Source organism: Eumetopias jubatus, unplaced genomic scaffold (assembly GCF_037043125.1).
Source record: "Eumetopias jubatus isolate StellerSeaLion01/CBP00866 unplaced genomic scaffold, mEumJub1_p1.0 scaffold_8, whole genome shotgun sequence".
Taxonomy (NCBI): Eukaryota; Metazoa; Chordata; class Mammalia; order Carnivora; family Otariidae; genus Eumetopias; species Eumetopias jubatus.
The window spans coordinates 120,247,780-120,271,680 of record NW_028274814.1 but is presented as its reverse complement, the minus strand read 5'-3'; the positions used below and the strand labels follow the sequence as shown (position 1 = coordinate 120,271,680).

At 38.6% G+C, this 23,901-nt stretch overlaps 1 protein-coding gene across 16 annotated transcripts in view; it reads left to right on the top strand.

Annotated features, from left to right (window-relative positions):
* ANKS1B (ankyrin repeat and sterile alpha motif domain containing 1B) overlaps nucleotides 1-23,901 on the top strand; it is a 1,102,644-nt gene that overhangs the window by 719,217 nt on the left and 359,526 nt on the right. For 10 of the 16 annotated variants that reach the window (XM_028121708.2, XM_028121707.2, XM_028121706.2 and 7 more), the window contains exon 1: nucleotides 3,629-3,832. In XM_028121708.2, the coding sequence (XP_027977509.1) occupies nucleotides 3,629-3,832 (204 nt within the window). Of the gene's footprint in view, nucleotides 1-3,628; nucleotides 3,833-23,901 lie in introns of those variants that run through there. The other 6 variants (XM_028121697.2, XM_028121696.1, XM_028121695.2 and 3 more) reach the window with 1 other exon arrangement.

The window sequence follows — 23,901 nt, the reverse complement described above, 5'->3', positions numbered from 1 at the left end:
CTTCTAATAGTTTTTTGGTGAAGTCTTTAAGGTTTTTCTATGTATAGTATCATGTCATCTGCAAATGGTGACAGTTTTACTTCTCCCTTACCAATTTGGATGCCTTTTGTTTCTTTTTCTTGTCTGATTGCTGCAGCTAGGACTTCCAGTTCTATGTTCAATAAAAGTGGTGAGAGTGGCCGTTCTTGTTTTGTTCCTGATCTTATGGGCAAAGCTCTCAGTTTTTCACAACTGAGTATGATGTTAGCTGTGGGTTTGTCATATATGGACTTTATGTTGAGCTATATGTTCCCTCTAACCCCTTTGTTGAGAGTTTGTTTTTTTTTTTTAATCATGAATAGATGTTGTATTTTGCCAAATGCTTTTTCTGAATCTATTGAGATGATCATATGGTTTTTATCCTTAATTTTGTTAATGTGGTATATCATGTTTATTGATTTATGGATATTGAACCATCCTTGTGTCCCAGAATAAATCCCACTTGATCGTGGTAAATGATCCTTTTAATATATTGTTGAATTCAGCTGTCTGGACCTTGAAATAACTCTTCTCTCTCTCTCTCTCAAGAAATGAACATCCTATGAAAGCCATTTCCAATGTCACTGATTTATTCATTTAACAAGATGATTTAATACCTAGGCTGTGTGTGTGTGGCACTCTTCTAGGTACTTCGTCCCAGATATGCATCTTAAGAGATGAGAGGATTTTAGGATTTTAGCATATGCCTTACAAAGCCAAAACATTATTATTATGTCTGCACAATCTTTTTGTAGCCTATCTACCTGCTCATAGTTTAAAATGATCAGGAGTAACAGTGTGGATGTGACCCTAGGAGAGGCTGTAATTAATATTTACCCTTAATTCCACCTCATACCAGCTTTAGAGACAAATAGTGTCTTGTTTTCAACTCCTCATACAAGTAATGTTGAGCAACTAGAGCCCCTTAAAACTGATTCCTAAACTGCTGCAAACTTTTTGACCTTCTTAAAAGATCTAGAACCAATCAGAAATAAATTATAATCAGGTGAAAAAGAGGATGAGGATGTTAAAAATCCAGACCTGAAAATTCTATTTAAAAACCTACCTATCAAAAATAATAAATAAAAATAAAAACATCCCTATTGTCTTTTAAATAAAGAATTCAGAGACTTGGGATAGAAATTTTTTTAATGAAATGTTAAATCTGAAACTAGAATTTTATGTAGTTTGGATTATGAAATGAAAAATTATAGTATTTGGTTTAGCAGGTGCATACTGAATCCTTCCTACAAGCTGTATTGGCAAGACATAGTTCTACATTGGAGAAATAAGTCTTATACACAAATAACTATAATATTAGACAGAAAATATTTGTTCTAATAGAGGGTCTAAAAATGCCATTTAAAACAGATAAAGAAAGCACTTATTCCTGTTAGGAGGGATTATAAAAGATTAAAGGAAATGTCTCATCCAAAGCCAGTGAAGGGGCAGAAATGTCGGGACATAACAAAACCAACCCAAGTATGTTACAGGCTGCCTTTGGAGACCAGCTAGAAACCCCACCTGACTGGAGTACTGGGGAAAAAGAAATAAATGTAGATGATTTGTAGCAGATCATGGAGACCCTCAAAATGTCATTAAAGGAGCAGGGAATTTACTTTGAAGCCAACTAAAAACCATGGAGGGGTTTTGAAACAAGGCATAATAATCAAAACTGTCCTAGAGAGATTAATCTGACACCCATGTATAAATAGATTTTAAAATATCAGAGATAGGAAAACCAATATCAACACTATTGTTGCATCAGGTCACGTGAACCTAGACAACTTATAAGCTAGCAGAATCAAAGTAGATGGCCGTTCCACAAACATGAAAAAGGAAATAGAATCAGGGGAATGGATGCAAAACACCCTGGTGAGGAATGACTAGAACTTGGGGATGCATGTCAGGCAGTGAAAGAGGCAGTCCCAAGATGTTTTGAAGTTCAATGTCTGTGTGCCAGGGAGGCTGACAAAGTTCTTAAAAAGAGAAAGATAAGGTTTGGAGAAAGAAGAAAAATAATGTTAAAATTTATTAAATAATAAATATTTATTGAGCACTTACTATGTGCCAGGCACTGTTCTGGGGGGATGAGAGTTATCTTTGATTTTTAAAACACTTTATGTAGAAAAGGCACTGTTCCCAGTCTGTGTAACCGCAAAGGCAGAGCTGGAACCAGTATGTAGGAGTCAGGTAGGAAGTAAAATATCTAATAAGTGGAGTCTTCCTGATAAGTAGTAAGAGCTCTGTTCTAGGCAGTATTCAAACATAAATTGGATAATCATCTTCTGGGTACCCTGTGACAAGGGATTTCTGCCTTAAGAGAGAGGTTAGACTAACCCTTCTTCAAGTTCTCTCCCAATCTTAAGTAAGAGTCTATTCTTTCCTATGATTTAGTCCTATGGGTTCTATTATTTTTTTCTATGGGTTCTATTATTAATCTCTGGTTTCTCTCAATTATTAAATAAATTACCCAATCTGTCTGCCATTCGGTAAAACTCACACATTTGCATCTGTTATTCTTGAATTATTTTTGGTTAGGACTCTTCTTCCTTATTAAAAATCTCTACCCAGTAATGTTACCTTTATAGCAATTTAGAATGCTAACCCTGGTAGACTGGGTTATAAATATCAGAGGGGAAAAGGAATTCTTGTGCCTAATAATATTTTTGTTTGGAAGAAGCCCTGCAAATGAGAAATGAATTATCTTGACTTCAAGATTGCGATGCAGTTTCTGTATTTTGCAGTAATTCAGAAGAGAAAAAAAATATTTCAGAGAGGTTCATTTTGATACAGCATGTTAAAGAAAGAGAATAATTAGTCTCCAAACCCTGCAAAGCTTTAGATCGGAAACATTTAGCTGTGTTGCGGTTAGAAAAGAAGAAAGGAAAGAGAAGAAAAGGAGAGGAAAAAGGAAACCTGTAGTGAGCTCTGGCTATAAGCTATAGTTAAAGCTTTGCATTTCCTGGTGTCTTTTGAAACGTAAAATTCCACAACAAATAGTCCTGTAACGTATAACCAGTATGAAGATTCAATTCAGATTTAAGCACTTTGGTTTGCTTTTGAATCTTGCTATTTTCTGCATTTGTTTTGACTGCTCTCATCATTCAGGATTGACGCTTGGATGGGTGTGTAGGAGGAAGCAGCAGCGGCAGGCTTACAGCTTGCAGACAAAAAAAAAAAAAATCTGCCTTATCTGATGGCTATTATTGAAAATGCGAGGTGTAGCCTGGGCTGGGTAATGAAGGGGAGCGAGCGAGGGGGAGCAAGGAGCATGGAGCTGCATACTGATGAGTGTAGGAGTACTTGATAAAAAGAATTCTGGCTGCTGGCCGTGCATTGCTCATTGTGGAGTACTCCAACAATCACATAGAACGCAGACCAGCCTAAGCTGACAGCTTGATATGCCTTCTTCTGCTGCCTGGTTTTGGGGGCTGTATGACGTACTGGTCGGTAGTAAAGATTAATATGTAAGAAATGTGGAGCTAGGATCAAGTCATACTCCACAGCCTGCCTGGCAAACTATGTTTTACTTCTGACTTTGCTCTCTCGCTGAGAACATTAATCTGTCAAGCTGGCGGGCTCCTTTGATAGCAACTTTCCCAGGAGCATGATGTGGCAATGCCACCTCTCAGCCCAGGACTACCGCTATTACCCAGTGGACGGCTACTCCCTGCTTAAACGCTTCCCTCTTCATCCTCTTACAGGACCCAGATGCCCCGTCCAAACAGTGGGACAATGGTTGGAAAGCATTGGGCTACCTCAGTACGAGAACCACCTGATGGCTAATGGATTTGACAATGTACAGTTTATGGTAAGACGCTCTCTGTGTCCACGGAGCTGCCTTTTGTCTGTCTTTGCTTCTTATGTGTCTTACACGGCTCAGAGGCAGCCTGATTTGCACCAAAACCGGTCAATTTATATATGTAACTGCATCAGAAAATCGGATGCCCTTAGGACGGAACTTACTGTGTACATATAGACACTTGCTGAAAAACGAGGTCTATAGGCATCCATATACATATGTATTATGTGAATGAACCGGTAAGAGTACTATTTATAGGCAGTGAAGGAAGATTAACATTTATATTCTCCCTGTCATTCTTTGTGATTTTTATAAATTTGTCATCTCAGAATACCCAGTTAGATTATAGCACTCTTCAGTTAATTCTAGATTCCTAAAACATGTTCTTTCATGTGAGCATCAGCATTTAGTGATTAATTAGACAATTTGTTCTGTTTACGGTGTGAAGATTATTTTTTTCCTGGTAATTGTTCGATAAGCAGTTTAAATTATGTGTACGACCTTTAGTTTGCTAGCCAGCTGCTTCGGATGGTCAATTATGGAGAACATTCACTTACTTACACATGCTGATTGAAGAGCACTGAAGTGTTATTTATTACTTTAGATAAAAAAAAACAAACACTTCCATCAACTACCTGTCAGTATTTAGAAAGAGAGGCTGGTGGACTAAGTACATTCATGTATTCTGACTACTGGTCCGCATGCAGTCTAGACCCGGTGTGTGCAAACTTCTCACTGTGATGAATATAGGTGAGGAAGGAGGGTGCGGAAATGTGCAGACCCATAATACAGCTTTCTAATCATCCATACACCTCCCCCGGTGCTCATCAGTTTCCCTCGGTAAGCTACGTCACAGTCCTTATTACCTTTCCTTGCTTTTAAGTTCTCATCACACGTAATACTGATCCCTAAATTTAGAGAGATCTGCATAATATAAGCATGGAGCACACAAATGGCTTGCAGAAATAATTAATAGTTACTTCTAAATAAAATGCTGGGGCAGACACCTGAAGCTTATTAATGCCAGAATTGATAACAAAATATGAGGGCTAGTTAGGTTTTTTTAATATCTATTTGAGATTATTTTTCTCCAAGCTTGACTTGACTATTATGATTTTTAAAATTAGTAAAATTGTTAAACTTCTGCCTCTTTTCCTAAAAAGTGTATGCTCCATTATGTAGCTTTTTTGTAAAAAGCTACATAAATGTAGTAAGACATATGATCCCTAAGTAACTGTATACATAGAACCCTTTATGGACCTGTTTTTTACAATGGGATATGCAGCTACTGTTATTTTTCTCAGGTTGAAGAGAACTGTCACTGATTAGACAGACCAGATATCATGGGTATTGAAATAGGGAAAAAGTGAAATTTCCTCGGTTGCTATGACAGTGTTAGGACACTGAGCAGATTTAGGACAGACTTAGGACACTAAACAGAGAACACTACGAATTTGGGGAACTATCAAACAGAATGAAAGTCTTTTCATAGTTATTTATATTTACTGCATGTTTTGATGTCTTTATTCTTTGTCTCTGCCTGAGATAAGACTTTCTCATTCCCACTCCTCAAACCCTTGTCCAAACTTATTCTGGCCCCATGAGAAGCTAGGTAGGTCTTTGGATTCTCTAGATTATTTGGCTACTTCCAAATATTTTAATTCAGCATAATTTTCCTCTGAATATTGGACACAATTGAGCAAATATAACCCCTTTTTGAAAGCCCAAAACTGAAAGGTTAATCAAACAGTTTTCAAATAAGCATCTCAAGGTCGTAAAACAACATTCAGGAATGAATTGTGTTTAAGTACTTCAAAATGTATCTGGGAGGCAAAAATCCTGGATATATGTGACAAAACCAAGGTCTGACTTTCTCCATAGGCTATTGTCTTTATTTTTGCAATTCTAAGTTATATATATAATTTTCCAGAAAATGAGAAAACATATTTAATTCAGATGAGTCAATCAAATACTTTCTTCATGAGACAGAATTAATTAAAAAAGAAAAAAACTTTGAATGATCATTTAGAAGGGTAATTATGAAAATTGAACAAACCATAAAATAGTCTCATCAATTATTGCTTTATATGCTACTGTACACTATTTATTTGTTACTAGTATCATAAAAATTAGTTTTTACCTTTATAAAAATTATTTATTGATTTCCAAAATCTGCTTTATTTAATTACAAATTTAGTTAAAGTATACTAATATGATCAGCCCACTTTAAGAAACAGGTTTCATTAACGGGGTGAAAAATCTTTTAGACCTGCTTAGTCTCCACTCAGTATCATATTCTAGCTTTTATTTTTCTTGAAGCACATTCTGACCTGCATTTATTCATCCTGTTGCCTAAGCAACAAGCACCACACTCCCATTAACTGTGATGTAGTGCAGGTCTTATTAGCTTTTTAGAACAAGACAGTAGAGACATCAAAAGGATATAATTAATGTTGCTTGAAACTTCATTGTACATCCATGCATAGATATACTTTATTTAGGAAACATTCTCAAGAGTTAATTTTTCATTTAATCAATATTCCATTAATGAATGTTTTAAAGGATCCATATAAGTGACTTTCAAACTATTTATTGAAAGCTTTAAAAAAATTTTACTAACTCTGTTCTACATACTCTCACACATAAATACAATATATGGATGATTTATCCACAGGGCTGTGATTAACTTTAATAAAGATTTCTTACATCAGTTCCTAGACATAGTTAGAAAAGTAGGACCTCCATTTATTTTTGTATATCTATCAATTATTGCTTCCCCTTTGGGCTCTTAATATTTATCCTTGATTTTACTGCTGTATGAATTTTTTTCAGTATCTGAAAATCAGAATTCCAAACTTTTTTTTTATGTACCTGGTCCTGGTTTGCTGATATTTGTGCACATGGTTCTGACTTTCCTGTATCCTTAAATATATAAAATAAGTGGAAATTGATAAAATTTAAAGAATAACTACAAAACTACATCAGGTCACCTAAGACTTTGGGAGAGTTAGATCTATGTTGCAATCAAAACTCCTTCAACACGGAATCCTTCGTCTGAAGACTTAACCAAGCCCTACTTACCTGTTCATCCCCTCTGAAGTCATATATGGTCAGCTCCCTCCTAGTGAAGCATGTGCTACTCACTAGCCTCTGCGAATGCTCTCAGGTCCTAAAATATGTCTATGTTTCAATATTTTTTTTTAAACCAAGGAGTTTAGGTATGAAGTGTTTAGTATACAAAATGTACATGCTTCTTTACTTCTTATTATATATGTTTCTATCATCATCTCTTTTTTCCAAGTCTGATGACTGCTTCCTAAATTTTAAGCTCAAACTATCTATTCTTCTCTTCATAACTGCTCATTTGTACTCTCCTCTCCCCATCCTGGACGGCTATTTCCCTTCCTTCCCCTCCTTTTTTTTTTTTTATCCTCAAATGTCTAACTCAATTCCTGCCTTGTTTATGTAGCTTTCCTTAATGACTCTAGTCCTCTGGAGCATATCTTTTCTCTGCACTCATATAGTGGTTGTATTTGGTATGAAAAATTACATTTGGCATGCCATTATTCACTCTCTAGAATTAGAAGTTAAGTTTTCACTCGTATATATCTTGTCTCTCCCACTAGACTAGAAACTCTTCAAGTCCACATTCTGTGTATTCAGTTCTCTGGTCTGTCTCACAACTCCTAGTATAATTCTGTGTACATAGACATCACCCCATAACAATTGGATGCACAGCAGACTGTTGTAGATGGATCTCCAGCCTCGTTTTTTAAATTGGGAGCCTTGTGGGGCACCAGGGTGGCTCAGCTGGTTAAGCGACTGCCTTCAGCTCAGGTCATGATCCCAGGGTCCTGGGATTGAGCCCCACATCAGGCTCCCTGCTCGGCTGGAAGCCTGCTTCTCCCTCTCCCACTCCCCCTGCTTGTGTTCCCTCTCTTTCTGTGTGTGTGTGTGTGTGTGTGTGTGTGTGTGTCTCTCTCTCTGTCAATTAAATAAATAAACAAAAATCTTTAAAAATTAAATAAATAAATAAATTGGAAGCCTTGTTTTGCCAGTGGAACATGGAACATTAGTACCCTTCTTTCATTCATGCAACAGACTCTCCTTAAACATTTCATATGTGCTGGGAATGGTGCTAATTACTGAGAATGTAACAGTGAACAATCCATGATCCTTGACCTCTAACAGTTTACAGTGTTGCTCTCAGACCTATCAGATTATTTGCATGCACATTGGACACTCATTCCTTCATGTGCTCACACACACAGGTACACACATACATTCTATCACAGGGGTCTTGCCCCTCATCCTTTTATATAATCACCATCCCTCAGCATATTACTTACTAAAAATTGTTTTTTCAGCAACAAATTACAGTAGGCAATGGAAGAGAGAAAATCTATCATAGCAGGGAGTAAAGATAGATAAAGATACTGATACTGACAACAACAAAACACTGACAGTGTTATGGTAGATTTATGGTCCAAACACTGAATTAAGAAGTTTATATTATTGGAGGAGGACTGACTCATAGCCTCACCAGGATAACTAGCTGACAGTTATATTTGTAAACTCTAATCAAAAAGAGGGAAGAATGAAATTATACCAACTCATTTTTTTTTTTTTTAGCATTTCCTGTGTTTCTAGCAGTTGCCATCTAGGTTGGCTTAGGATGCTTTGACCATTATTAAGATGTCCCAAATGCAGACTTTTACAGAGTAAAAAATAAAATAATTCCAGGAGCCCTATGTGATTTGGCATTTTTATACACTTGGGTGGGTAGCGTTCATAAAGGACTTGCTGAAGGTCAGAGTGATGCTGAAGAGTGGAGCCACAGAAACAGAGCTCTTGGAAGTCATCCATTTGGACAAAAGATTTAAGGAAGATTGATCTTATAAGTATTTAGTTAAAATTTTCTTTTCCATTTTTGTGGTGCATTTTACATGCTAATGTACTTACTTCTCTTTTCCTCTTTTATATAACTTTTCTGTAATAAGAGCACCATTTGCAGTTGACCTGATAAAGTGACCTTTTAAGTGTCTTAGCAGCATATCATGATCCAAGAAAGAAGTTAAACTTGTGAAGCAGAAAAATAAATTGTCCCTAAAGAGTAAGCCTAATAACACCCAAGATGATTTCTTGTTTCAACCACTGCTTAAGAAAATTTTATAAAGTTACTGAGATTTAAAGGTCCAAGAGAAAAAAATACCTGCCACACTCCCCACACCATCCTGTTCCTGAAACAATGCCAGGAGGGAGTCATTCTTTATCTGGACAACAGCCTAACTACAAATGTAATAGGCAACAGCCTCACAGTAGTGTGAGAGAGAACTCAAGTAAGACTTCTCATCTCCACTGTCTTACTTCTCTATGATTCGGTTTACTCATCTGTAAAATCAGTCTAATAAGGGATTTAGGAGAAATGTTCTTTGGACTTGTTGTTTAATATTTTGAGCTCTTTAAAGTTGCAGGGTACAATATTGGTGCTGGCAGGCTGTTAATTGTTCTTGTAGATCTCATTAGCTTTGGAAGGACACTGATGGCTTGTGCAGTGGAAAGTCAGAAATGAGGGCATGTTCAGGGATGACCGTCTTAGAAGAATGGCTTTCAGAAAAAAACATTAGCTGCAGTTCTAATCTGGTGATAGTGAGGAGGCCTTTTCTTCCATCTGGAAGTTACTCCAGTTACATTTTTAAGCATTAAAATAAGCTGCCCCATTTTCTAATAATGCAGTACTACAACTCCCATTACTAACTCATGCTCACATGAATTGGCCTTTAATTTAGTCATGCAGCACATTTGCATAATTTCATCTCCAGTATTGCTTTAAATGACCAGATATTTGGGAAGAGGAATTTACTTCATGAATCAGAAAACTTATTCAAACTGCTGAATTATGGACTAATTTTAAGAAATCCAGCCACAATCAAATTTTTTGCTTCTTTAAAAAGACAGATCTCAAACAAGTGTTCACAGGCAATGACCTCCATTTTCTCACTCCTGATCACCTCCTTAACCCCTATAATCCTGTCTGCTTCCCAGCTCTTCTGCTAAAATTGTTCTCTTTGAAGTCAGCTGTGACCTGCTTCTTGCCAAATCCCAGCCGCCTTTCTTCTCATTGCATTTCTCTTGCCCTCTTTACCATGTCTTATTTTCACCCCTCACTCCTTATTGATATTCACTCCCTTATTGATAATTATTAGGTTCTGTGACATTACACTGTCCTTCCAATCATCCCTGTTCTCTGACTCTCCTCCTGCCTCTAAAGATGCATGGTGCTCTACCTGTCCATCCATTGGAGAGACTGTAGTTCTCATGGATCCATAGCTGTCCTACTCTCCCCCTTTCTACCTGGCTTCCAATGCAGCCCCACTACTCAGTAAACATTTCCGTATACATCTATGCATGCAAAGCATTCAGCACAGACTTGGCAAAGAAAAAATGCCCAACAAATGTTAAGTATTACTGCAGCTAGAGTGCTCTTTCTAAAGCACACGTTTGCTTTAGCACTCCTCTGCTTAAAATAATTCAGTGATTCTCAGTTACCTATGGGAGATTATGTTTCCAAAATAGTTAATATGGCTTTCATATTCAGGATCCTTTATGACCTGCCCGGCCCCAGTTTATTTTTCAGCCTCTTCTGTTACCATTTTCTCTCTTTACAGTTCTAGAGAACTGTGTATTTATCTTTCATTGCCTGGCCTTTTGCACATGCCGCTCTCTGCCAAGAATGACCTTCCTTCCCCTCTTAACTCCTCTTTATCCTTTGTTCTTAGCCTTGTTGTCACTTCTTTTAGCTGTCACTTTTTCCCTGGCCCTCCAAGTATGGGCCAAGAACCCTTTTTCTGGAGTTCCCTTTCTTACTACTTATTTTACTGTGCCATATTACCTATTTACTTGTCCACCCACCCCTACCACTTCTCCCACACACAAATTGTAGAACAGGGGACAGCAAACTTGCTCTCTCAAGGGCCAGATAGTAAATATTTTTAGGCTTTGAAAGTGGTCTCTGTTGCAACTATTCAACATGCTGTTGTAGTATAAAAGTGGCCATGGACAATATGTAAATGATGGATGTGGCTGTGTTCCGATAAAACTTTATTTACAAAAGCAGACAGATTTGGTCGAAGAGCCATAGTTTGCTGTCCACACACTTGATTATTTTTAACTCCTTGAGAATTAGAAATATGTTTTGACCCCCTGTATCTCCAGGGACAAGTCATGGCTTACACATGTAGACACAGTAAGTGTTTGATGAAAGGAGGAAGGAAGAAAGCAAATAAGGATGAAGGAAAGGAAGAAAAGAAAGAAGGAAAGAGAAAGGGAGTGAAGGAATCTGGCAGGTGGCTACAGCAAGGTTCCTGAAGGCCTGTTCAGTTTAAAGAGAACCTGGTCAATAGCTAAGGATATTCAGAGCAAGAGCCAGCCTTCAGGAGTCTCCTAAGAGCTGGAGAGGGTGTTTTTGCTTGAATCAATCAGACAGGAGTATATTTTCAGCAAGAGCCCTGCACAGGCATAGGAACTAGAAAAACACAGCTGCAAAGGGAGCCTGTTGTTCACTGTCTTTGGAATTCCTTTCTCTTCCTTCTTCACCTAATTATACAGCATTGTTCATGATTCAACTTAAGCATCACTTCCTCCAGGAAGTATTTCCTTATACCACCCTGTCATCTGGCTGGCATAATCACTCTGTCTCTGTGCACCCCTGGCACCCTGCCCTTAGCCCTGTGCTAATCTCTATTATATTGCATTGCAATTATATGTTCAGATGTCTGCCTCCCACCCTAGAAAGTGAGTTCCTTTAGAAGCAAAGATCACATCTTATTTATCTCTGTATTCCTAAAACTTGGTGCAGTGCCTGGCATATAGTAGCTTCTAATAAACACTGAGTAGATACATTTAAAGTTCAATTCCGTTTCATATAAATTATCCCATGTAATTCTTACCATATCACTGTCAATAAGTATTGGTATCCCCATATTTATAAACGAAGAGAATTATTATTATATTATTATTATATAGCCTGGGTAACTCTTACTTCAAAAGCCCAGCTCAGAGGTTCCTTCTGGGGAGCCTTTTACAAATTCTGTTGTGGTATTACTCAACTGTCCTTCACTGGCCTCCCATGGCACCCTATACGCACCTTTAATGAAGCAGTCTTATCATACAAGGCTGAATTATCTGCTCCTTTACCTTACCCCTTCCCCTGAGAAAAAGAGCAGTGTTTTGTTGAGTACTATTTTCCTAGCACATAATAGGTCCTTGTATAGTTTGCTAGGACTGCCATAACAAAATGCCACAAACTATGTGGTGTAAGCAATAAAAATTTATTTTCGCAGTTCTGGAGGCCAGAAATCCAAGATCAAGGTGTTGGCAAGACTGGTTCCTCTGAGGGATGTGAGGGAAGGATCTGTTCTAGGCTTTCACTTGCCAACAGGCTTCTCCCTGTATTTTCACATCCTCTTCTCTGTATGTATCTGTGTCCAAATTTCCTCTTCTTATAAGGACACCAGTCATATTGGATTAGGGACCACCCTAATGACCTCATTTTAACTTGATTACCTCTGTCAAGACCTTATCTCCAAATAAAGTCACATTCTGAGGTACTGGGGGTCAGGACTTCAACATATGAATTTAGGAGGAACACAATTCAGCCCATAGCAGTCCTTAATAAATGTGTGTACAGGAGTATCCTTTACTATCCCTCCTGTTGCCAAGCACAGTCCATAATTGTCACACAATAAATATTTGATTAATTGAATTAAACTCAATCTACTTGAGGTTTACATGAGATTTAAAATGTTCAAAGAGTCTGATGTTATTCTTTCATCAATGATAAATGCAGTCGCCCTGATCGCTTACAGTTTCGCACGCATGGGTAATTGTATACAAGGTCATGCTGCTAGTTAATATGAGAAGAACCAAGGCCAGAACTGAGAGCTTCCAACCTCTCTAGCCTTACAGTCTTTCCATTTTACTTTGCAGCTCTGCTGGCCCCTAAATAAATCACATTTACAGGAAATACTTATTTGTTTGCCATCCTTATGGTTGATAACTATTTGGTAGCAAAGCCCAATATAACCAATTTAATAAAATAACTACTGTTTAACAAAAACTTGTTATATATATTTTTACATACATTGTATTTACCTCTCCCACAAATATTACAAAGTATGTATTACTATTCCAGTTTTACCAATTACAAAACTTAGAGAGAGACCAAATATCTGGCCCAATGCACTCAAGCTTTAAACCCAGGTCAATCTGAGTCCAAAGGGAAAAAATTTTTCAATGAGTTTTGCTTGGGCAACATAATGTAGGTGAGCTGAGAAAGGTATGGGCTCTGAACAAATAAAAGTAGCATAAGCATTCCTTGTTCTTGGAGGGATGATTCAGAGTACCAAGAAGAGAGATGAGAAGAAGAAAAACCTTGCCTCATGCAGAGATTAGGAAGTCCAGACTAAGGAAACTTCCCACTATACACAGGGTTATAAAAATACATGCACCTCCAAGTCAAGTCTGTCCTCAGACTATGAGACCATCTAAGTGGGAGTCATTCTATGCACACAGGAAATACCACATCAAACAGGAGTAGTGTTAGTGGAAGACATGACTTACCCTTCCGTATAATCTTTTTTGAAGTGTAATGAGTTGTCATTGTGAATTGCTATGTATTATTATCCTCCAGAAAACTCAAGCTAAAGAGACACAGAAATAATACCTTCCAGCTCATTGCATACTTGTTGCTGACTTCATCCCAGACTTCCTAATCGAGAATGTACCATGCACATCATAAACATTGGAAACTATCCATTCATTTTAGGGCCTATGATCTAAGAGGGTATTGAGAAACAAGAGCCCTTATGACTCTACTTAGAAGTTATAGAGGCATATTAGGAGAAAAGAAAAATACAATGAATAATTAATCTAGGCCTCTGAATATCAGGTCATTGATTTCTGCCCCTTGAGTCCACAGAATTAAATTTCAGATTGTTAAACTTTTACCTTCTGTCAGACTGAACAACGATGATTAGGATTCATATCCAAAGCATTGTGGAACATCTTGCGTTTTTAAGCCAATGTCTGTTTAGATGGTTGGCAAGAAGAATTAGGTTTCTCCTTCCAGAGTTTTGAAGGAGATCTGGGAGTAACAGGCCTAGAAGCTAGAGTTCCTCAAGTTTATTTGATAGGAGTTATATTATACACTCTTTTTATCAGGAAGGCATAATCCTGTAAAGAAGGAGCTGCAAATTTTGTATTTATCAGGCCTATAACTATGTCACCCATCCAGTTATCTGCTAGCTCAGAACAAGAGAACCGAAAATACAGGCTGGCCAACATCGACTCCAGAAACCCCCACTCTTTAACGAACAAACAAAAAAAAACAAAAAACAAGCAGAAGATCATTCATATCAATTCAATAATTTAAGAACTGCTGGATAAATAGTAATGAGGTTCTTTTTGGGGGGGAGTGGAATGGAGGGTATGTTATACAGTCAAAAAAATGTAATCCACTTACTTCCTGGTAATTAATTATGATGTACTAGAAATGAGAATACCATATTAAGTTCCTACTGCACTTTATAGTCTTTAAACTATTATACATATATTATCTCAATTAATCCAGGAGACTAAATAAATTATATTCTCAGTTCTAGCATAAATGGTGTGACATTGGGTAAGGCTTCTTTTCTGCAATCTCTGAACAAGCTCAGCTATAACCTAATTTTTTTTCAAAACCTGCCCTTAATCCTCTGTCTATTCTGGATTCTCTTCTTCCCTTCAAAACCAAGCTTCTCCAAAGAAATGTCTACACTTGCTGGTTTGCTCTTCAATTCAATACAGTCAGGCCTTGATACAATTAGCCTTTGTCAACATCCTGAAATTATTTATAAATGGTGACTAATGAACTTTTAATTCTCCAAAGTACACTATATTCTTTCTAGTCCTTGTTTACTCCATCTTTCTGTGGTCTTTGTTTCTGTTGATAACTTGTTTCCTCCTTGGCTTCTGTATCCATGGCATCTCCTGTTCTAGTAGCCACCTCTTCTCTGGCTCCTTTGTAGACTTCCCTGCCTCTCCATGTCCCCTAGGGTTTAGCCCTTGTCATCTCTTCTCTCTCACTGCACACATTCACCTTAGGCGACCTCACACTCAACAAAGGCAAAAACTTTCTACTTCTGTATTGTATCGACACCTCAAATTCAAAGTGTCTAAAAGTGGAAAGATCTTTCCCCAAAACTTTTTCCATGAGAAAGTGATCAATTGAATAGAATGGTGATGAAAAATCAAGTAAAGTGAGACTAGAGAAAGAGCCACCAATTTGGCAACATAGAGGCCACTGGAGAACTTGACAAGAGCACATTCAGTGGAGGAAGGGGTACAGAAGCCAAAATGCATTGGGTTAAAGAAGTAGTAGAGTAGACAACTATTGAAGGAAGTTTTGCTGAGAATGGGAACACAGAAATAAGCAAGTAGCTAAGGGTGATTTGGAGGTCAAAGGAAGATTTTTTTTTTAAACAGGAAAGATTGGAGTCATGTTTGGCTACTAAAAGGAATGATCAGATAGAAATGGAGATACTGATATTGGAGAAGAAAGAAGGATTGAATGAATGAATAAAGGTGAGAGGAGTTGGAATCCAGAGATAAGTAGAGGAATTGTCTTTGATGGGGATGTTCCTATTGTAATAGTAAGGTAGACAGAGGATGGGTACTATAATGATTTTTATAGAGAGTGATGAGAATATGAAGGTATATTTGCTCTAGTGGTTTCTATTTTCTAGTGAATTATGAGACAAGAATGTGGAAGATTTGAAGATAGAGGAGATATAGATTCATTTCAGAAAGTGGGCAAGAGAATTTAATAGGAAAATTGAGTAGAACTACAGGACTATGTCAAGGGTTTATTTGAGATTATGCTCAGTAGGAATTGCAAAGACTACTACACTTTAAGGTACAGGATTGCTTTCATAGTCTGGCTCCTTCTAGTTTGTGTGAGATCACGTGCTGGTCACTTAACCTCCATAAGCATCAGTTTCCTAAGTGCAAATAAGAGACAGTACTACCTAGTTCACAAGGTAGTGAACCAGTGGTGAGGACCAGATTAAGGCTAGCTGTGTGCTTTCAATAGGCAATGAATCATGATGGTGACAAGGGTGCTTGTTCCATTTAGCTGGCAAGCCACTTTGGAATTACTGACAGCACAATGATACACAGAAATTGCCATAAGGCTTCATTGCTCTTGCCTTCATAATACACTGGATACAAGGAAAACGCTTATATGAATTATGCTAGAAACAGCAAAACACTTATAACCCACCTATTTCATGACCTTATATCAAATAACTCTGAAGGATGTTAGAAAGTTATGTCACCTTAATTCACTCTTACTCACCACAGACCCTGATTAATTGACAGTACATACACTCAAAGAACTTAGCGGCCATGCAGTAGCCCATGCTGTTGGCAGAGTACTGTGGGACTTCAGGAGGAGCAAGATGGCGGAGGAGTAGGAGAGTACTGTGGGACTTCCAAGGAACTAGATTGCATTTAGCACTTTCCCTAAGAAACATACTCAAGGACGCCCACCTGCTCACAGCAATAAGATGTTTCCTTAATTAAGGTTGATCAAATTGTGATAATTAATTTTAGGAGTATATTTAAATATTCAAGAGCCTGGTAGCTTTGTCCTCAAGTATCCCTAACCTATACTTGTATCTAGACTATAAAGTATATGAACAAATACTACGAAGTATATTAACAAACACAGATTATGAAGACTATAGCATTTTAAAATATAAATCTCTGTGTTTTAAACCTGCATCTTTTATCCTTTAACATGTGTAAACAATCTAAAGTAGAAAGTAGATAAGCATTTATGAGGGGGCTCCCAGGAAAATCTTTTTGAATGGATTTCCTGGGAGACTAATCCATTCATTCCTAAGGAAATACCTATTGTATACCTACTGTACTCATCAAACTGCCAATTGTGGCAGAGACTACAAAGAGGCATAATACAGGCTCCTGTTAAAGATCCTACAGTCTACTCAGGTAGCTGAGACTGACGTAAATATGTTAATAGCTGTACACACTCAAATAGCGATAAAGGGCAACAGTATAAGTGTTTTCACAGCATAGAACATAACCATGGGAGAAATAAATGTTAGAATCTATGAATTTCCATGAGTCCTGAAAAGGAGAGAGATATCTGTGAGCCAGAATGGTCAGGGAAGCTCTCTGCAGGAAGTGGGCTTGGATAGGATTTGTGTAAACAGAGAAGAATGGGACCAATGATATAAGATTGAATGAAATCATAAACAAACGTGGTGAGATTGCAAAATGCATGCAGTGTTTGAACAAAAGAAATACTGATCTGGCACAATCCTCGGGATCATGTAATGCCTCTGTGAATGAAAGTGCTACCTACCTGTGAAATCATGGTTCAGATGCTACTCATGCACCAAATGGAAAAACAGCTTAATGATCCATCCTATCTGTGCCCAGATAGGCTCACCCAGATGGCAGCACACACGAGCACATCGCACATACAGACAGCAAAGAAGGATGAGCATAGAAACATCTGTCTGACTGATTGGCCTTCTATTTCCAGGTAATTGTGAAGAAAACAGAGTTACTTGAGTTACATTAACTATTTCTCCAAACAAGTCCATCTTCTGAGGGCTAATATGCTCTCAAAGCCAGCAGCAAATCTGTGTTCAGTAGTTTCATATCATCTGGAATACCCTCCTATCCTCCTAAACTAAATTTATTCACCTGTTAGATCCTTTGCTTCTTCAAAGGTATTCCCTTTTTATGTTACCAATATCTAAAGAAGTCATCCTCACTTTGGAACCGTGACCACTGCCAAAACACCTACCAATCTCCTCATCTCTAAAACTCAGCTTGTTAGATTTCAGTTCCAATAATTCCAGTGAAGAAGCATTTGCTTAGCTGCCACTTTCATGTGCCAGACCTTATGCTGGAGCTCCTAAACACAAGGACTGATCATAATAATGATGATAATAATAATGATAATAATTATGAATGCTTATATAATGCTTATATTCTAAGTATTGTTCTAAGTATCTTACCTATATTAACTATGAATGAATAATATACCTAGCCTCTTCTCTCTTGAAGCTTACAATCTACTGGAGAAACAAAGATGAAAACAGACAGATTACTTCAGCACAATAACTGATTGGAACTATAATTCAGAGTAGAGTGGAAGCATCAAAATGAATGGTTCAGGCAAGGCTCCACAGAAGGGGTCAGATTTACACTAACTCTTGATGGATTGGAAAAATTCACAGCCTGACAAAGGCTGAGTGATAGAGCAGCCTCTCAGGTAAATGAAACAGCATGTAATTAGCATGGAGGTACATAACGGGACATCCAGTGGTTTGGGTCCAGTTGGCATACAGGGGGCAAAAACAAAAAGAGGCAATACATAAAACCAGAGAGGTCAACATGGGCCAGATCAGAGAGAGTCCATTTTTATTCCAGTCCAACTTAGATCTCCAGGGCCCTGTCTGTGTAACCAAGAATATGTTTATTTATTTCTGTCTTTTGATATGTATGAACCTCTGCTTTTCTTCCCTTCTCTGCAACCTCAGCTCCTTTTAGTTTGATGTGTCTTGAGGAAAGGTCACTGCAGGGTCTTCTCTCCCCTTGTCACCCCGACAGAACCTCCCAGTGAGCACTCAATGTCAGTTGACTGACTGGCTAATCATCAGCCTATGGTTGTAGGTGATTATCTTTGCTGCCTGGCAAGGCCAGGTCCGGAGATAGTAATTACATTGGCGTCAGTGGCAACTTCTGGTGTCAGAGATCCCGTTAGAAATCATTTTATTAATACTAATTCAGAAGATTGTTCTCCAGCTCATGGAAAACACTGCACATTAAAAAGCTGTAATCAGAGCTTACCATTTCAATAGCAGTCTTCAGAGCCAAAGTCTAGAGGCAGAAAATTAAGGCTCCTCAGCTTCCTGTTACCCCACAACTAAGACAATGACAATACTAAATAGGGTCTTCCTCGTGTCCTAGAGAGCATTCTTGGAAATGAGAAAGGAAGAGGCTTGGCAAAGTGATGAGTGAATGCCCATGACTGGTTAATTATTTGATTATCACCCTTTCCCCAATCTTCCTGTCCCGAGCTGCACCTATTCTCTGGGACTGCCTCATAGTCATCATTCTGGAACTTTCTTCCTTGCACTCTTGAATTGAACCCATTGTTTCTTGGATGTTTTCCTCTCTCTTGATTTGATTTTCTCATACTACTGAAGCATACACTCACGCAACTTTAAAAAAAATAGCTGAAAAATAGATGACAGGTGAATTTCTAAGCCTTGTGAATCTAAAAATGCCTGTATTCTGCCCCCATGGTTGATTAGTACTGTGGTTTAGTGTGTAATTCCAGGCTGCATCTAATTTTTTTCAGAGCTTAGAAGACATTGCTCCTTTGTCTATTGCATTTGATGTGGTTGTGAAAAAGTCTGATGTTGATTCCTTGATAGGTGACCTTTTTCCCTCTCAGAAGTTTTTAGGATCTTCTCTTTATCCTTGGTGTCCTGATGTGTCACTAACTTGTGACTAAGTGGGTGTCTTTTTCATCCTGTTTCACACTTGTTAGGTACTTTAAATATAAAGATACATTCTGGGAAATTCTCTTCTATTATTTCTTTTTTTTTTAAAGATTTTATTTATTTATTTGACAGAGAGAGACACAGCGAGAGAAGGAACACAAGCAGGGGGAGTGGGAGAGGGAGAAGCAGGCTTCCCGCTGAGCAGGGAGCCAGACGTGGGGCTCAATCCCAGGACGATGGGATCATGACCTGAGCCGAAGGCAGACGCTTAACGACTGAGCCACCCAGGCGTCCCTCTATTATTTCTTTGGTCACTTCTATCCTTTCATTTCCTCTATTGCCTTTTTGCAGACTTTTACTAGCCAGATATTAGACCTCCTCACTTGTTTCCGAGCATCACTTATCCTTTCTCTGACATTTACCGTCTCTTTCTATTTTATCTTATACTCTAAGAGATTTTCAATCTCTAAATTGATTTTTTTTTAACTTTGGCAATAAAATGTTTAATTTCCCAAAGCCCTGTCTTCTTTTCTATTCCTTTTTCATGGCACCCTTTTTTTTTTCCCCTCACATGTAACATTGCTTTGAATCTGTCAAGGGATACCAGTTAGAGGGTGGTCATTTTTATTTTGAAATTCTCTCCTTTGAATTACCTGTAGAGTTAGTCTTTCTGTTGTGCTTTGTTTTTAGCTTAATCTTTCTCAGTCATACCACAGGCTATCCTTCAGTGACTGGTAGCTTGTGGTTTTCTGTTCATATTTCGGGAAGAAGCAGTGGAAAGGCTCACTGGAAGCTCTATGCACATAGGCACTTTTTTTTTTTTTTTTACTTCCAGGCTTCACTTTGTAGTGAGCAGAGTGCCCTTGTAATGATCAGGGTGTCCCAAATACCACCACACTAACTGTTCTTGTTCTCTGAAGAAAGGTTTTTCAGAAATCTTTAGAGAATAAGCATCTATTTTCTTCTTGGCCTGAGGAGAGAGAAAAATGCCTGGTGGGGAGAGGGGGTAGGCAATGAGTGTTGGGGGGAGGGAGGCGACTGTTCTGTACACAGGTCCTTTTAATTTGTCCCCATTTTCTGTCCACTTTTCACCCTACCCTCCCTTCTCTCAGGCTGAAACCTCTGGGGTTCCAATGGGCAACCTGGGTTCCTTTTTTCATTCAGGAAACACCCCAGGCTGAAGCTACCTGCACCTCAGTGTACCATTCAATGCTTTTCCATGCTCTTTCTGACTTCTGGATACTTATTGAAACCTCTCATACTCCTATAGCTTTTCTCTAGTTGTCTTCATTATTGTGAGATCATGAGGTTTTTATTCCTTTTCAGATTTTTACTGGGACCTAAGGGGGGAAAAAAGAAATAAATCAGTGGGCTCAGTACACATTTTGAAATAGAAGTCAGGGGCATAGTCACACATTCTCACTTTATTCATTATAGGACACCAAGTGAGGAAAAAACAGTTGCCTCTAAAAAGCAGTAATAATAGCATGAAGCCAGTTCCTAATGGAGCCCAGCTATTTCTTCCATGGAGAAGGAGCAGAGTACCTTGATGAAAAGGATAGACTCTGCCTAGATTCCAAGCCCAGCCCTGAGACTTACCAGTCATGTGATCTCGGGTAACTTTCGTATTGGCTCTGTCCTTCAGTTTCCACATGTGGAAACAGGTATGACAGTAACTGCATATTAATCCCATTTGATTATTCTTCAGGTGAGGTTTATTAGTCTGTCCATGTAAAGCTCTTGGAACAGCAAGTTCAAGTGTTAGTCATCATCATCGCTATTATCATCCCAATGTCAGGACGAGGAAGCAGAGTAGAGCCACCGCAGTAATATCATGTCCTTCTAAGATAGCACAGTCCGCCTGGTGTAAATCAACTTTTAGGCATCTCTAGTTTGGTCACAAGTTTTCTAGCTTTTCTTGCCTTGGAGTCCTGATGGAAGTGATGGCACAGACACTCATTCAAAAAATATCAGTGGACCATTATAAACATGATTGTGGACATGGACCATTACCTTTGCAGCAACCTCTTGAATTAAAGAGAGAGACGAGAAATGAGAGGTTATGAGGCCAACAGTACTGTGACTGTATAGGAAAGGAAATAAGCAAATATCATAGGAAGCTTTCTTGAAGGCTCAGATGAAGTTGTTCGAAGGAAAGGGATGGTTCCCATTTTCGTGATGAAAGGGCTAGAACTGAGTGTGGTGATGTACTCAGGTTTGTGTGACCATGATAACTTCTGAGCACACATGGAAAATTGAAATAAATACACAAAGAAACCATATAACAATACATGATTTGCCATGAATCTTGGCTTAAATTTCCAGCCTTGAGTCCACTTTGAAATATCATTCCTCAAGCTCAAACAATGGTAAAAACGAAACAAACCAAAATTACCTTACCTACTATGAGTGGCCATTCAGTGTGCTTTATTCTACTTGATCCCCACAACAACTTTTTGAAGTAGATAATAATAATTCTCTTTTAATAGATGAGCAGACAAAGGAGAAAACTCAGGTTCAGAGAAGATAAGTAACCCATGACTGATAAGTAGAGGCACCCATTTACAAGCCCAGGTGCATTATCATTGCTTTTATTTTTTTAATATATTTTTATTTTTTAATATATTATTATTTAGCTGTAACACCTCCTTTTTTGCATTATACTTATTGCCTTCCATTACTCACCTTTGAAATAAAAATCATGTTCCCAGTTTTATACCTAATCTAACCCCTCAATCATTCACTATATTTAGAATTCTGCATTACTTTTTCTAAGTCTTTCCTCCCATTTCTTCCTCCTAGCTCATGTTTTTAACCAATGTGATTTCCACTTGTCAATGCACCTTCCTGTTGAGCCTCCCTGTCCCTCTGTCCTCCGAGGGCTCCTCATCTGGCTTCTTTTTCCCCAGCTTTCACCTGGGTGCTCCCCTTTCCCTCATTCTGCAGCCTCCAGAGAGGCCCACATTTCACCTCCTCCTCTCAGCCCCAACACTAGTTGCAGTTCAGCATTTTTGCTTCCCACCAACATTTTCTGTTGCTATGGAAACCAAGAGGCAGTTCTGGAAGGAGGGGGAGTCTTGGAGCGCAGTCACTGCTGGCCTTGGTGTAGGAGGGAGATGGTAGGCAGCTGGGGTAGGGGGAGGATAAGAGGAGAGTCTAGAGAACTCAGGATCCGAACCCAACCAGTTCCTGATGGAGAAAGGGACTTCTCCACTCCCTCGATGAGATAAAGAGAAGGCAGGGGGAGAGCAGCCCAGTGCTGGGGCTGGCTTAGCTGCTGCATCTTTCGGATGGTTGAACAGAAGGAGGCTGAGTGGGCGGCCCCCCGTGGTGACAGAGCCTGGTTCCCAGGCTGCTTGTAATCTGTCCTTAATTTGCCACTGAGGAAGTTAACTTTATGTAGGTAGCTAAGAAAAAGAAAGGCTCAGGGGAGCCATCATCACAGAAAATAAATATGCTCCCATTATTAATGAAGTAACAGGATAATGTACGGTCTCAGAAGATGATGAGACAGGGAGAAATGGCCTGTATCTAATGAAAAGTTTAAGCTAAAAATTAGGAGAAAGAGCTTTACAGAAATGGTTGTTCTGCAAAAACAACTGAGACAAAGTAGAGAGCATTTTCACTGGCCCATAATTTAGTCCATGGCTTTAAGAAGTATATTATTTGAGCTTGGCAAAAGACCTGGGACTCTCAGACTTTGTCATATAATTTGAAGACTAGGATTTCAGTATATACTGTGCAATCAGCTTTGTGCCAAAGGGGAGAAATGACTGAGAACTGGAATTCAAAAAGTTAGTAAGGTGGACCTGGAAGTGAATTTACCTGAGTAAGCATTCAGTTCGTTAAAAAAGCAAAACTAAAAGGACTCATGAAATCCCACGTAACATATCACTCATTGTTGAAACCAGCAAGTGTTTTGGAGCGTTTATTGTGTCTGGGACCATACTAGACCCTGGAGATTGGAAGAGCAGGTGGAGAAGCAGGAGGGATAAAACATAGATGAATATATAATGGCCACTAGTTTTTCTGGAGCTCCTGGATGAGTGGAAGAGACAGACTCATCATAAACAAAATCTTACAATGCAATATAGCTAGTTTTCCACACAGGTGCCTTCCAAATGCTGTGGAGCTTCATGCAGGTGTTGCTTATCTCTGACTGGGAGAAGAAGGGAAGATTTCATAGAAGTGGGTCTCTGAACCAGTCCTTAATGGATGAGTTGAAGGGGTCAGCTGGCTTGGGGCAATGGAAAAAGCATGTACCAAGGACCAAGAAGATATGACTGTGCAGAGCGTGTTGAGAAATATAGGGATGTCGCTGGAAGCTCTGTGTGTGTGTGTGTGTGTGTGTGTGTGTGTGTGTGTGTGTGTGTGTGTGTGGAATGGGAGAGGCAGGAAAGGAGGTTAAAGAGATAAATTAGGACCAGACCACCAGCCCCTCAAATGCCATCGATGGGGTTTAAACTTATTTATGTAAAAAATGCTAGGAGT